Source organism: Vitis riparia, chromosome 2 (genome assembly GCF_004353265.1).
Source record: "Vitis riparia cultivar Riparia Gloire de Montpellier isolate 1030 chromosome 2, EGFV_Vit.rip_1.0, whole genome shotgun sequence".
Taxonomy (NCBI): domain Eukaryota; kingdom Viridiplantae; phylum Streptophyta; class Magnoliopsida; order Vitales; family Vitaceae; genus Vitis; species Vitis riparia.
The window spans coordinates 7,287,132-7,301,730 of NC_048432.1; the positions used below are offsets into that span (position 1 = coordinate 7,287,132).

The 14,599-nt window shown below is 36.1% G+C and overlaps 1 protein-coding gene across 1 annotated transcript in view; it reads right to left on the reverse strand.

Moving 5' to 3' along the window:
* Positions 1-496: 496 nt before the first annotated feature.
* Positions 497-14,599, reverse strand: part of LOC117929931 (putative acyl-activating enzyme 19) — a 41,950-nt gene continuing 27,847 nt past the window's right edge. The window contains exons 8-10 of the mRNA XM_034850381.1: positions 3,180-3,224; positions 1,077-1,186; positions 497-989 (exon numbers count right to left, since the gene is read on the reverse strand). Of these exons, the coding sequence (XP_034706272.1) occupies positions 770-989; positions 1,077-1,186; positions 3,180-3,224 (375 nt within the window). The 3' untranslated portion in view covers positions 497-769. The remainder of the gene's footprint in view (positions 990-1,076; positions 1,187-3,179; positions 3,225-14,599) is intronic.

The window sequence follows — 14,599 nt, forward strand, 5'->3', positions numbered from 1 at the left end:
ATGTCAACTTGGATCTCTTCTTTAATTTCTCGTAATGCTGAAAAAAGTTTCTGGTGTGGCATTATCCAATTACAACAAAGTTCTCGTGGGTTCTCCAATTGCAACAAAAAGTTATTGAATGTATATTTAAATAAAACAATATTAGATACATATTTTGAAAAAAATACTTTGAATAAATAAAAAAATACCTTAACAAATTAATAATTTATTAATTAGTCAATAGTTTAATAAATTATTAATTACTTCATAAATTAATATTTATTAATTTATCAATTAATTATTATTTGTTTAATTAATAGATTTTCCTTGGTCCAAAACTATTAATTTATCAAAATTGAATTGTAGTAACTTTTATATGAGATAGAATCATTCTAGGAGGCTTTACATTGATAAAGTAATGGTTTTAAAATTTATTTAAAAAAATTGAATTATTTTTTTCTCTCACATTTTTTTTCCCTTTCCCTCGTTTGCTTTGCTTGAAACTTTCCATGGTCCATAATGAAAATGAGAAATAGCATGACAAAAAAAAAAACTATGATCTTGTCAGTAAAAGGCATTTGGTAATGTTAATTATTTTAGAGGATGGGTTCATATGGCGGGACCGATGAAAGTTAAAAAGAGTACAAGATTGGGAATTCAGAGCACAGAGCCTTGCAGCTTCGGTTGGAAGCTTTGCTATTCCATGGCCGCCTGATCACAGAAGGATTGTGAAACTTGTGTTAACTTGTCAGGATTAAGGTACGTAAGGTGAAACGGGTTGTATAACCTTCTAGTTTGACAACGAACTCTGGGCCTCAACAGCAATGCAGTGCACATAGTCATCCCTACAACCAACAAAAATCCGGCCACCAATCATCACTGGTGAAGAGAATATGTCTCCCTGGAGCTTCAACCTTGCAAATTCTGTTGGTCTATGCACCCGCCCTGTGGTATCCCAGCTGATTTTAAGCAAGTGGATGCTTCCAGAGCTGGCACAAATGCAGACCAACCTGGAAAATAAAGTTGAGACGTTTAGAGAATAATTAGCTGCTTAAAGTTGAGACATATATATATATATATATTTTGAGTTTCATTACCTGTCTGAAGAAAGGGAGGAATCAGATACCAGTTTCAGGTTCTCATCAACATAAGCAGCTGCAGTAATCGGATCCCCAACACTGCATTCCCAGAGTAGATCTCCACCTTCCTGGAGTTAAAAGAGTACTTCAGTAGTGACCAAGGGGCAATGGAAATTATCAAAAGAAGATTATTTTTTAGGGATTCCTGTCCGAGGTGTTTAGTGATATATTTCAACCAGAAAATGACTCTTTGTCATTATCTTCATATCATCATCTTGTCCTCCCGCTCTCCCTCCCTTCAGAATAGAGAGAGAGAGAGAGAGAGAGAGAGAGAGAGAGAGAGAAGGTTCTTTGACCAACTCCCATCCTCTTTGCAATTTAACACACCAAAAATAATGGTTCTTTCCCCTCTTCCTCCTACTCCCCCAAGTTTTCCCATAATTATGAGAGAACACGGGGAGGATTTTTTTTTTTACTTTCTGGTAAAACTATCATCACTTTGTCAGGTGCCCCAAGCTTATAACCAGGACACAAGCCAATGGTGCAACAATATAGAACATGTTTTATGGATGAGTAGCATGCAGAGATACAATATAATGAGTTGCATACAAGAAATTCCATGGGCCAAAATCTTACCCTTAAATTTTCCTAGATCCGATTTAATTTGATTCCATTAATCCACATCAGGAGTTATACAATAAGTAAATTAACGACCTTCAAGGGAATAAGTCCTCTACTTATTTCGAGTTAATGAAATGATAATATTCAAGCCTTTATATTATGTTTATGGGAAAAGAACTTTAAAGATATACAAGAAAAGTTAGCATGTCAGACTGTTAGAATCTGTTCAGTTAAAAATTTGGGTAACCAGGCCTGCTAGGAAAGATTGCGATATGAGTGATGATATCCCTCCAACCAGATTGACTGGCTTAATGAAACTTGCAATTTTCTTTTCAAAATGCATATCTGAAACCAGATGACACAGGCATATGGTATACATGGACTTTGGTTTGGCAGGCATATAAATCAAAGTCCTAGCAGAGAGACAATCCAATAAAAGCCTATTCAGAGAGATTAAGCCCTGCACAATGGTTCTAGCAGAAATTTAGATTCTAGGAAGCTTCATTGTTAACTTGTAAAATGTATGACATTGTTTTTCTATTTTTCCCACATCATGTACTGTAAGTTTTTTTAGTACAAGGAAAAATAATAAAAAAATATGCATATATGTTCAAAATATATTGGAAGTATGAAGTATAAAATAATATATAACCAATTGCATGAAATATGGTAGCATTTAAAAAGATAAACTATATCATACCAAATGAAAATCTTGAATACTAGAGCGTTGAGAAGTTCAATTCAACAAAATATGAATTTAATGTATAGGTTCACTACAAAAACAAACTTTTCAAATTTTTAGATTTGATTTTTTTTTCCATTTTCTAACTATGCATATGTATTGCTAATGTGTTTGTGTGTCGTCTCCAAAGTTCCAATCTTTTATGTTCGTCAATATTTCTTCCCCACAGAAAAAAATTCAAAAAAAAGGGGAAAAATTAATATATTAAGTAAAAGTTTTTATTTACCAATCACCATCATTTTCAAAATTTCAAACAATTTCAATAATAATTCCCTAATATTCATTATAAGAATAAATTTACTTAATTTCCACTATGGTCTTTGACAACAAAAATGAAGCTTTTCCTATAAAGATTATTTTACCCCTCCCTCCTTTTGATGATTGATTTATAACCTCTTTATATGTTTTAAAAATTAATATAATAATTCTTATAACAAAAAATAAAAGAATGAAAAATTGAAGTAGATTTTCTTCAAAATTATGAAAAATAGTTGAAGGTGTCATGTATCTTTTTAGTATTTTTGTATTATGTATTGATACATATCATGTATTGTATATTAAATAAGATACGAATTGCAACACAAATCAATTTTTATAAAAAATAAAGTATTGTATCATGTATCATAGGTTTTTTGACAACTATACTCAGAAGTGATCCAACAAGTAAAACCAATGTGGGTTATGACTGAAATAGTAGCAAAAAGGAAGCAAAATGGATTACCTAAAGAAATTCACACATAATGAAAACTGGATCTTACCAGTTCAAATGAATAAACACTTCCATTTCTTGAACATATGAGCGCCTGCATAGGAATAAATGAAACAAAACAGTTATAATATCAGTCAATAGAGAAGTTAGTCCACAACAACAGTCTATTTCAGTTTTTTATTACATGGGCAATGAAAATTGACTGATATGCATGTGTCAAATGTATACCATGTTGAGTAATAAGCATCCATTCCTATCTTCATATAATGTATAGATACTCTATCATGTAATATAAGGTACTATTTTATATATCAAAAAAGCTGGAACAGATAAAAGAAAAATATGCAAAAAAGATACAATACATAGCAAGTACAATTCATTTACATGACAAAGCAGGTGTAAAATACTCATTACTCCACATGACATGGACATTTATGTCTTAGATAGGCTATATTTTTTATGCATTGAAGTGATTAATGAAGTGCAAGAACGATGTTATGACATCATAAAAGCCATGAATTTTGCAATTGAATTTAAAAGAACAGGTAAATAAACTTTTATGATTGCACAATTACAAATACATACTTGTATTCTACAGTTTAGATATATTAATGTTTGACGTGTTAGTAGTTCTTTTATGTTCTGAATTCACTAGTACTTCTCTACTTTCCAGATTCTGACTTCCTTTAATGGAAATTTTCCATGCCATTTTCAGTATCAAAATAAAGATGTGATAATTAAAGGTTTTTCAATATAGAGCCCAAGTAGAGGTGGAAGATTCTTTTATGATTATAAATGAAAATTAAAGAGTTTTAGCTACATTATTGTAACCTTAAAAAATACTTTTTAAACATTGATATAATAATTTTCTTAAATGAAATTAAAGTTAACTTTCCTTAAAACTACCAAGAGACATCTAAATATGCAAGCATCTTGTATATTATGTATAATAATGTTGTGAAAGGTTAATGGTAGCCTTGAGATGTTTTGCCCAAATGAGGCAAGGTATAGGCTTTGAGGCGGAATGAGATGTAAGGCCCAACTTAAATGAATAGATAATAATGTAATTCTAAAAAATTCTGAAAAATACAAATATAATAACATGAAAATTAATATTAAGAAAGCCATAAAATTCATAATAATAAAATTAATTATTTTTTATTATGAAGTTTATAGGAGTTGTACTTCTTTGATTGAAATCCATATCATTAATCAAAATATCGCTTCTTTCTAAAAATATTATTTTCTTACAATAGATATCTTCAAAACAAAGGTGGAAGTTCTTTGCCCTTTGATGCCTGCATTGAGTTTATGGGCGATAGGATTTTAGGGCTTTCAAAGGAAGAAAATGGAAGAATGAAAAGATTTTAGGGCTTGAGAAACCTCTCAAATGACACTTTGATCCTTCCATATTAAGTATGTGTAGAGCAATGATGAAAATATAGGTTTTAATAGATATATCGATAACTTGATTTTATAGATATATTGAGAAATATTGGTGGGTGGATATTTTGACACAAAATATTAGTAGAGCAAAATTTGATCAAAATTCATGAAAATATTGAACAATTTACAAAAAAAAAATATGATAAGTAATAATACATACATTTCAATTGAGATATGAAGAAATTGATATATGAATAATATAATTTATGACATTTTATAGTAATAATAGGTGATATTTGAAAATGCATTTAATATTAAAAGGATAATTTGTTGGCTTTGAAAATAACTTTAATACTAAAATGATAATTTATCTACTTTATAATATATGTTTAATTATTATATTTGTATTTAATTCATGATTTTTGTGCTTTAAATAACAAATTAAATGGACTTTGAAAATAAATAATTAAAATTAATGTCTTTATTAAAACTTTATTTTAATATTTAATTTTTTAAAGCATATATAAAATTTAAGTGTGAAAATAAAATATATAAAATGTAGGTCTAAATATCAAGTAAAGGCATGTTTGCCTAGTGGTGCAAGGGCTGGTTTTTTAACCTAGAATACTAGGTTCGAACCACCGTAGCATTTTGCTCATTTGACCCACTTTTGTAGCTTTGACCTATGCTTTAACTGACCGAAATATTGGGAAAATCTCAATAAATCGGTGAAAATCAATAGAATTGCAATAAAACCACGATAAATGGAAATAAATCCAGAAATATCGATTAACGTATATAACTTTTATGATTTGGTGTCAGGATCCACCAATAACCGAAAAATCGAGGATATTAATGAAAGTAAACATCATCCAAAAAAATGGGGAGTGTTGTTCTTTAACAATTTTAGATGCCAAGATGTTGGATTTTGAATATAATGGGGCATAGTGTGAAAAACACAAAAGATTGAGAGGCTAAGTGTATTTAACCTTATTTTTCATTATCAATAGTTTTTAATTTAGTTTATCTTTCTTTCTCTAAAAATTTAGCTCTCTCTCATAGCTTCATCATATAATCTTCAGCACTAATGTTACTATCACCAGTAAGATCATCTAAGGAATATAATCATATTAGTTATTGTGGAGAAAAACTATATTTTCATTCATATCTTAAAAGTATGCAACCCTGCAATAATATACAACAACAAAAAGAAGGAATAAGGAAAGAATTGGAAACTATCCTATTAAACATCCCTACAAATTAGGGATTATATACACAAATATACACAAATATACCCAAATATATTTTATAGCTATCATATACAGTTGTGAAAGATATACAATTGTGTATACAACCGTAATAATCTTCACATACAATTGTGTACATGGCGATAACAAGCTGTAATAACTTCAACACTCCCTCTCAAGTTGGTGAATAGATATCATCCATTCCCAACTTGATAATTGTTGAATATAATGTATTTATAGTGTATAACCTTTCCTTGTTAATATAGGACACATGTATGGTAGTTAGGACTCTTAGCCTTGTAGGACTCTTAGCCTTGTATATATATATATATTTCTCAATTGTAAGTAGATCATTACATTAATGAGAATCAAGGTCTTTCTTCTTTCTCTCTCTCTCAACGTGGTATCAGAGCCAAGGAAGAAAACCTAATTCTTTCCTGTTTCCCGTGTCATCAACTCCGGGAAACCTTTCGGTGACCGTGTTTCATTCCGGTCACCTTCCCCATCTCCCAATACTTTCCGAACATTCGGATCGTCGACAGAAACCACTCACCGCCGGCGAACTTTTCCGGCAAACTTTCCGGCGACGTATTTTTCCGACACCGACCATACCAGAAGGAGCGCCTGGAGGAGAACTCCAACTTTTGTGAAGGCACCAGCACCAAAAGAGCCTCCACGCGCCGCCCACGCGCAATTTTCCGGCCGGCGGCTGCATCTCACGCGCCGGCGCGTGAGGGCGCGTGAGGCCTTTTCCGGCGACGCGCCTCCTCCTCCAACTTCGCCTGACGCCGACCAACCTCCCTACCTCCCTGGTTCTCCCATCCGAGCCTTGCACATACCTCTTTTGGGGATTTTTGTCTCCGTCGGCCCTCCAAACAGTCTTTCCGGCGAAGCTCCGACTACTTTTTCTCCTTGGGAAGTGTTCTTCTACCTTTCTGGTGGTACCACGCCGCGATCTGAGGCCGTCTCCCTTTTTCGGTGGTGCCACGCCGCAATCTGAAGCCGTATTAGGGCTCTCTTCGATCCAAACATACTTCATTCTCCAGATAAGTAGATATGACTACTAAAAATTCCATTTTTTCCGCTGTTATATCTGGCTCTCCTATGATTACTTCGGAGAAATTGGTTGGCAGTGACAATTATCTTTCCTGGTCTGCCTCTGTTGAACTTTGGTTTATGGGTCAAGGATATGAGGATCACTTGATTACACAGGAGGCAGATATCCCTGAGGTTGACCGCGTACAGTGGAGGAAGATAGATGCACAGTTATGTAGTGTATTATGGCAATCGGTTGATCCCAAGATTCTTCTTCATCTTCGGGCCTACAAAACTTGTTTTAAATTTTGGACTCAGGCCAAAGGATTATATACGAATGATATCCAGCGTCTATATAAGGTGGCTTCTGCTATTGTCCATCTCAGCCAACAGGACTTGGATCTATCTACTTATATTGGCTAGATTGCCTCTCTTAAGGAGGAGTTCTTGACTGTGATGCCTCTTACTCCTGATGTTGGGGCTCAACAAACACAGCTTGACCAGTTCTTCATGGTTCTTACTCTTATTGGCCTCCGTCCGGATCTTGAGCCTGTCCGCGATCAGATTCTTGGTAGTTCATCAGTTCCGTCCTTGGATGATGTGTTTGCTCGCCTCCTCCGTATCTCCTCCACTCAGACTTTGCCATCTGATAGTACTTCAGATTCTTCTGTGTTAGTTTCTCAAACTAGCTCTCGAGGAGGCCGCAGTGGTACCCGAGGTAGAGGTCAACGTCCTCATTGCACCTATTGCAATAAACTTGGCCACACTCGCGATCGTTGCTATCAGTTACATGGACGACCTCCTCGCACTGCCCATGTGGCCCAGTCCTCTGATTCTCCGCTGCCTCAGCCTCCGAGCTCTTCCGCATCTCAGGCTTCTGTTGCCTCTGTTGCCCAGCCTGGTAATGCCTCTGCCTGCCTTACCCACACATCTTCTCTTGGACCCTGGATTCTAGATTCTGGAGCTTCTGATCACTTATCTGGTAATAAGGATCTTTTCTCCTCTATTACTACTACCTCTGCTTTACCTACTGTTACCTTAGCTAATGGTTCTCAAACTGTGGCTAAAGGTATTGGTTTGGCCCTTCCTCTACCTTCTCTACCTCTCACTTCTGTCCTTTATACTCCTGAATGTCCTTTTAATCTTATTTCCATCAGCAAAATCACTCGTACTCTTAATTGCTCTATTACCTTTTCTGATAAATTTGTGACCTTGCAGGACCGGAGTACGGGGAAGACGATTGGCATAGGACGTGAGTCTCAAGGCCTCTATCACCTCACCTCGGATTCATCTCCTGCAGTTTGCATTTCCACTGATGCTCCTCTCCTCATTCACAATCGTCTGGGCCACCCTAGTCTCTCCAAGTTCCAAAGATGGTCCCTCGTTTTTCCACTTTATCGTCACTTCCGTGTGAGTCATGTCAGCTTGGGAAACATACTCGTGTCTCGTTCCCAAAGCGTTTGAATAATCGGGCAAAGTCTCCTTTTGAGCTTGTCCACACTGATGTTTGGGGTCCTTGTCGGACTGCGTCTACTTTAGGATTTCAGTATTTTGTCACTTTCATTGATGACTATTCTCGATGTACTTGGTTATTTTTAATGAAAAATCGAGCTGAGTTATTCTCTATTTTCCAGAAATTTTATGCTGAAATCCAAACCCAGTTCAATATTTCTATTCGTGTGTTACGCAGTGACAATGCCAGGGAATATTTTTCAGCACCATTTACTTCGTTTATGTCCCATCATGGGATTCTTCATCAGTCTTCTTGTGCTCATACTCCTCAACAAAATGGGGTAGCTGAACGCAAGAATCGACATCTTGTTGAGACAGCTCGTACTCTCCTCCTCCACAGTAATGTTCCTTTTCGTTTTTGGGGGGACGCTGTTCTTACCGCTTGTTATTTGATTAATCGTATGCCCTCCTCTGTCTTACATGATCAGATTCCTCACTCCCTTCTCTTCCCTGACCAACCACTTTATTTCCTTCCTCCTCGTGTCTTTGGTTGTACTTGCTTTGTTCATATTCTCACTCCTGGACAGGACAAGCTTTCCGCCAAAGCCATGAAGTGTCTCTTCTTGGGATACTCCAGACTTCAGAAGGGTTATCGTTGTTATTCCCTTGAGACTCATCGATACTTTATCTTCGCTGATGTCACCTTCTTTGAGGACTCACCATTCTTTTCCACCACTTCTGAGTCTCTTCCTGTTTCTGAAGTCTTGCCTATTCCCATTGTCTCCCTACCTGATGCTATGCCTCCTCGACCACTTCAGGTTTATCATCGTCGCCCTCGTGTCGTTGCTCCTCTCCCTTTTGCTGAGGCACCTGCTGACTCACTTCCTATCCCTTCGGCTTCACCTACCTCGGCTGTGCCTTCTCCTAATGACTTACCCATTGCTGTTCGGAAAGGTACTCGCTCTACTCGTAATCCTCATCCTATTTACAATTTTTTGAGTTATCATCGATTATCTTCACCCTATTCTGCTTTTGTTTCTGCTATATCCTCTGTTTCTCTTCCAAAGAGCACCCATGAAGCTCTTTCCCATCCAGGCTGGCGACAGGCAATGGTGGATGAAATGGCTGCTCTGCACTCTAATGGCACTTGGGATCTTGTTGTTTTACCCTCGGGTAAATCTACCATTGGCTGTCGTTGGGTCTACGCAGTTAAGGTTGGTCCTGATGGTCAGGTTGATCGCCTTAAGGCCCGCTTAGTTGCTAAAGGCTATACTCAGGTTTATGGTTCTGATTATGGTGACACATTCTCTCCTGTTGCCAAGATTGCTTCTGTCCGTCTGCTTCTCTCCATGGCTGCCATGTGTTCTTGGCCTCTTTATCAATTGGATATTAAAAATGCCTTCCTTCATAGTGATCTTGCCGAGGAGGTTTATATGGAGCAACCTCCTGGTTTTGTTGCTCAGGGGAGTCTGGTTTAGTATGCAGGTTACGCCGTTCTCTATATGGCTTGAAACAATCTCCTCGAGCATGGTTTGGCCGTTTTAGTTCTGTTGTTCAAGAGTTTGGCATGCTTCGCAGTACAGCAGACCATTCAGTTTTCTATCATCATAACTCTTTGGGGCAGTGTATTTATCTGGTTGTTTATGTGGACGACATCGTCATTACAGGCAGTGATCAGGATGGTATTCAGAAACTAAAGCAACACCTTTTTACCCACTTTCAGACCAAAGACTTGGGGAAACTCAAGTATTTCTTGGGAATTGAGATAGCTCAATCCAGTTCTGCTGTGGTCCTTTCCCAAAGGAAGTATGCTTTAGACATCCTGGAAGAAACCGGTATGTTAGACTGTAAACCGGTAGACACACCTATGGATCCGAATGTCAAACTTGTACCAGGACAGGGGGAGCCTTTAGGAGACCCCGGGAGATATCGACGGCTTGTAGGTAAATTGAACTATCTCACCATTACTCGTCCAGACATTTCTTTTCCTGTGAGTGTTGTTAGTCAATTCCTACAGTCACCATGTGATAGCCATTGGGATGCTGTAATCCGCATTCTTCGATATATCAAAAGTACACCAGGCCAAGGTGTGTTGTACGAGAACAGAGGTCATACTCAGGTTGTTGGTTACACAGATGCAGATTGGGCTGGCTCACCCACAGATAGACGTTCCACTTCAGGGTACTATGTTTTTATTGGAGGTAATCTAATATCTTGGAAGAGTAAGAAACAAGATGTAGTGGCCAGATCTAGCGCTGAAGCCGAGTATCGAGCTATGGCTTTGGCAACATGTGAACTCATATGGTTGAGACATCTTCTTCGAGAGTTGAGATTTGGAAAGGATGAACAGATGAAACTCATATGTGATAACCAGGCCGCATTACATATTGCATCCAATCCAGTCTTTCATGAAAGGACCAAACATATTGAAGTTGACTGTCATTTCATTAGAGAGAAGATCGCATCAGGATGTGTTGCTACAAGTTTTGTTAATTCAAATGATCAACTAGCTGACATCTTCACTAAATCTCTCAGAGGTCCTAGGATTAAATATATTTGTAACAAGCTTGGTGCATATGACGTATATGCTCCAGCTTGAGGGGGAGTGTTGAATATAATGTATTTATAGTGTATAACCTTTCCTTGTTAATATAGGACACATGTATGGTAGTTAGGACTCTTAGCCTTGTAGGACTCTTAGCCTTGTATATATATATATATTTCTCAATTGTAAGTAGATCATTACATTAATGAGAATCAAGGTCTTTCTTCTTTCTCTCTCTCTCAACGATAATGATCTCTTGAAACCGGGCATTGGCTAATCCTTTTGTTAAGACATCAACTAATCGACTTCTAGTGCACACATATGGTGAGCAAATTAAGCCAATGTCCTACTTAAGCCACTGTTCATCTTGGCTACTAGTGTGAATGTCTCATGATAATCTACTCCATATGTTAACGAGCTTGGCTTTATATCTCTCAAGAGAACCATTTGCCTTGCATTTTACTATGAACGCCCACTTGCACCCTATTTGACTCTTCTCTCTTGGTAACTCAACCACATCCCAAGTCCCATTCTTTTCAAGTGCTTGCCCTCTTGGCTTGTTTCCACTCCTTACCATTTAGTGCATTAGACAAAGTCTTAGGTATGGAAATAATGTTTAGGCTGGTGAGAAAATTTCTATGAAATGATGGTAATATTTCGTAGGTTACAAAATGGGAAAGTGGATATAAAGGATGTTAAGTACATGTTCTTGTGCCTTTTCTAACTACAATGGGCAAATTTAGATCACTAGTATTAACAAAATTTGGAGAAATCTTAGGAGAAGATAGATTATTTACCTTTGGCAGATTTAGATCACTAGTATCAACAAAATCAGAAGAAATCTTAGGAGAAGATGGATCATTTACCTCATAGGAAGTGGTCGATTCTGACTCTTGGACCTGCACAAGTTAAGTGATGGTTGCTTTCTTCCTTGAGTAAACCAAAGTTGGCTTGTTTCTTCCCTAAAGGTGGACTTGTCGGTTCAAGAATTTGTGAGTGCTTAGACATTGACTTAGACATGGATGACTGTGATTGTGAGGGTTTAGGCATAGATGAGGTCAAATCAAGTAAGAACAAATCTTCTACATTCGTATCTTCCATGAATGATGTATCCCTTTGAAGATAAGGATGATTGGACTAGCTTTCATATTTAACAAAGGATACATCAGAAGAGACATAAAATTGTCGAGGGGGTGGATGATAACATTTGTAACCTTTTTGAGTAAATGAATACCTTACAAAAATACACTTAATTGCTCTTGGATCTAGTTTCCCTCTGTTATGAGCATGGACACGAACAAAAAGAAACACAACAAAAAACCTTTGGAACAAAACCGGTAGATGTTGTAAAGTCTGGGAAGTATTTTGAAAAAATTTCCATTGGACTTTTGAACCCCAAAGCTCTAGATGGAAATCGATTTAAGATGAACAATAATAAGTACTGCTTCCCCCAATATGATTTAGAAACATTTTTCTATAACAAAAAAACTCATGTAACAGTAAAAAAATGACAATTTTTTCTTTTAGCAACCTCATTTTGTTGGAGAGTACTAACATAAGAGGATTCATGGATAATATCTTCTTTTTGAAAATAAGAAGATAGGACTTGATTGAAGTAATCATTTGCATTATCAGGCCTAAACTTCTTGATTCCCACTCCAAATTGAGTTTTGACCATTTTATGAAAATAGGGAAATAGAGTACTCACATCCAATGTTTGTTTGAGAAGAAAGACCCAAGTTATTTGAGTACAATCATATATAAATGAAACAAACCATCTAGAGCCTGAAATATTAGAAATTGTGGCAAGACCCCAAATATCACTGTGAACTAATGCAAAAGGAATTGAAACTTTTTTGTTACTTATTGAAAAAGAAGCATGGCGATGCTTTGCAAGTACACAAACATTACAATGTAATTTTTCTACATCAATTCCTTTGAACAATAAAGGAAACATAATTTTAAGAACACCAAACAACGGATGTTCAAGACGATGATGATGAATCCAAATCTTATCTTTTGTTGTGGATGAGATTTCAGAAATGAATGATAAGGGTACCTAGTTCTCAGTCTTATTTTGACCAAACGGTAACTCAAGATAGTAAAGTCCATATTTTTCCCTAGCAAGTCCAATTGTGTTCCTCATACCCTATTCCTAAAATACACAATGAGAGGGATAAAAAAATCACATGACAATTCAATTCTTTGGTAAGTCAATGAATGGAAACAAGATTGGTGGAAAGCTTAGGTACATATAGCACATTCTTCAAAACTATGGATTTATTCAAGTGAACTTCCCCTTGACTAGCCATGGTGGCTAGAGAGCCATCAACGGTGACTATTTTCTTATTACTAGGACATGGGCTATAGGTACTAAACTTTTGTAAGGAATGGGTCATATGATCTGTAGTTCCCGAGTTGATGACCCAAGAGCCTAGGAAAGACACATCCGAGACACTAAAAGTAAGAGAAGGGGAATAATTATCTGATTGAGTGAGAGAGCAAGCACCACTAGGACTCTCAATGGTTCCTAGGAGATTCTTCGGTTTTTCAATCTCTTCCTTATTAAGCTCAGTATGTTCATTGCCACCAGAATTCACCATCATGTAAAGGGTTTTCATTGATTTGAGAGTTGGTGAAGTGTACTTAAGTTCTCTACTGTCCACCCTTGAAACCCCTATCTTTACTCAAAGTTTGAGGCTTTCCATAGGGTTTCCAACACCAGTCCCATGTGTGTCTTAGCTTCTTGCAGTAGGTACACCAAATAGTGTTTTTGTTCATTGTCCTGAACAAAACTGCCGTTGATACCATGTGGACAACAAACACTTCAAAAAATATTCAGCAATGAAGGCTAAAAAGAAAATATAAGGAGCCTAATTTGGCTTTGATACCATGTGGAGAAAAATTGTATTTCTCATTCATATCTTAAAAGTATACAACCCTACAATTATATACAAAAGCAAAAAGAAAGAATAAGGAAAGAATTGGAAACTATCCTATTAAAGATCCCTACAAATTAGGGATCGTATACACAAATATACCTAAATATATATTAAAGTGGTAATATATGGTTGTGGAAGATATACAACTGTGTATACAACTGTAATAATTTTCACATATAGTTGTGTATACAACTGTAACAAGCTATAATTATCTTCAACAATTATTTTTATATACACCCATTGTTCTTCTCTATCCATTAAATGCAACGGTTTTTTCCTTATTTATCAATAAAAAAATAAGGATTATATAAGAGTTTAGTCACTATGGCAACCAACAATTCCTCTTTTCATTCTTCTCAATCTCTCTTTTTTCTCTCTATTTAAATAGTTATTTGAAAGTCAACTAAGCCCTTATTTTGCAAAATGTTTGACCTATGCAAGGACTCTTCAAAAAAAATTTATAATCTGTACCAAAAGCCCATAAAAACATAGAACCCATTAAAGCTCATTGAATATTAAGTCTTAAACCTCCTACAAAATATATAGTCCACTAAGGCCCAAAACCTATTAAACCCTTTAAATATTTATGGCTTAACCCTCAACAACCTTAAGCATCAATTATCTTAACTAAGACTACAACCTCAAGGCTAATTTGAAGAGCCTAGCCTTGAAGTGAATCACAATGCATAAGCCACAATAGCCTTTTAAAACATTGGCATAAAGTATCACATATGAGATTTGTATTATAAGATGCATTACATATTGGTAATATGTTAGTTGACATATAAAGTGTATCATATTGTATGTATGTATGTATGTATGTATGTGTGTGTGTGTGTGTGTGTTGTCAGGGCATTATGCA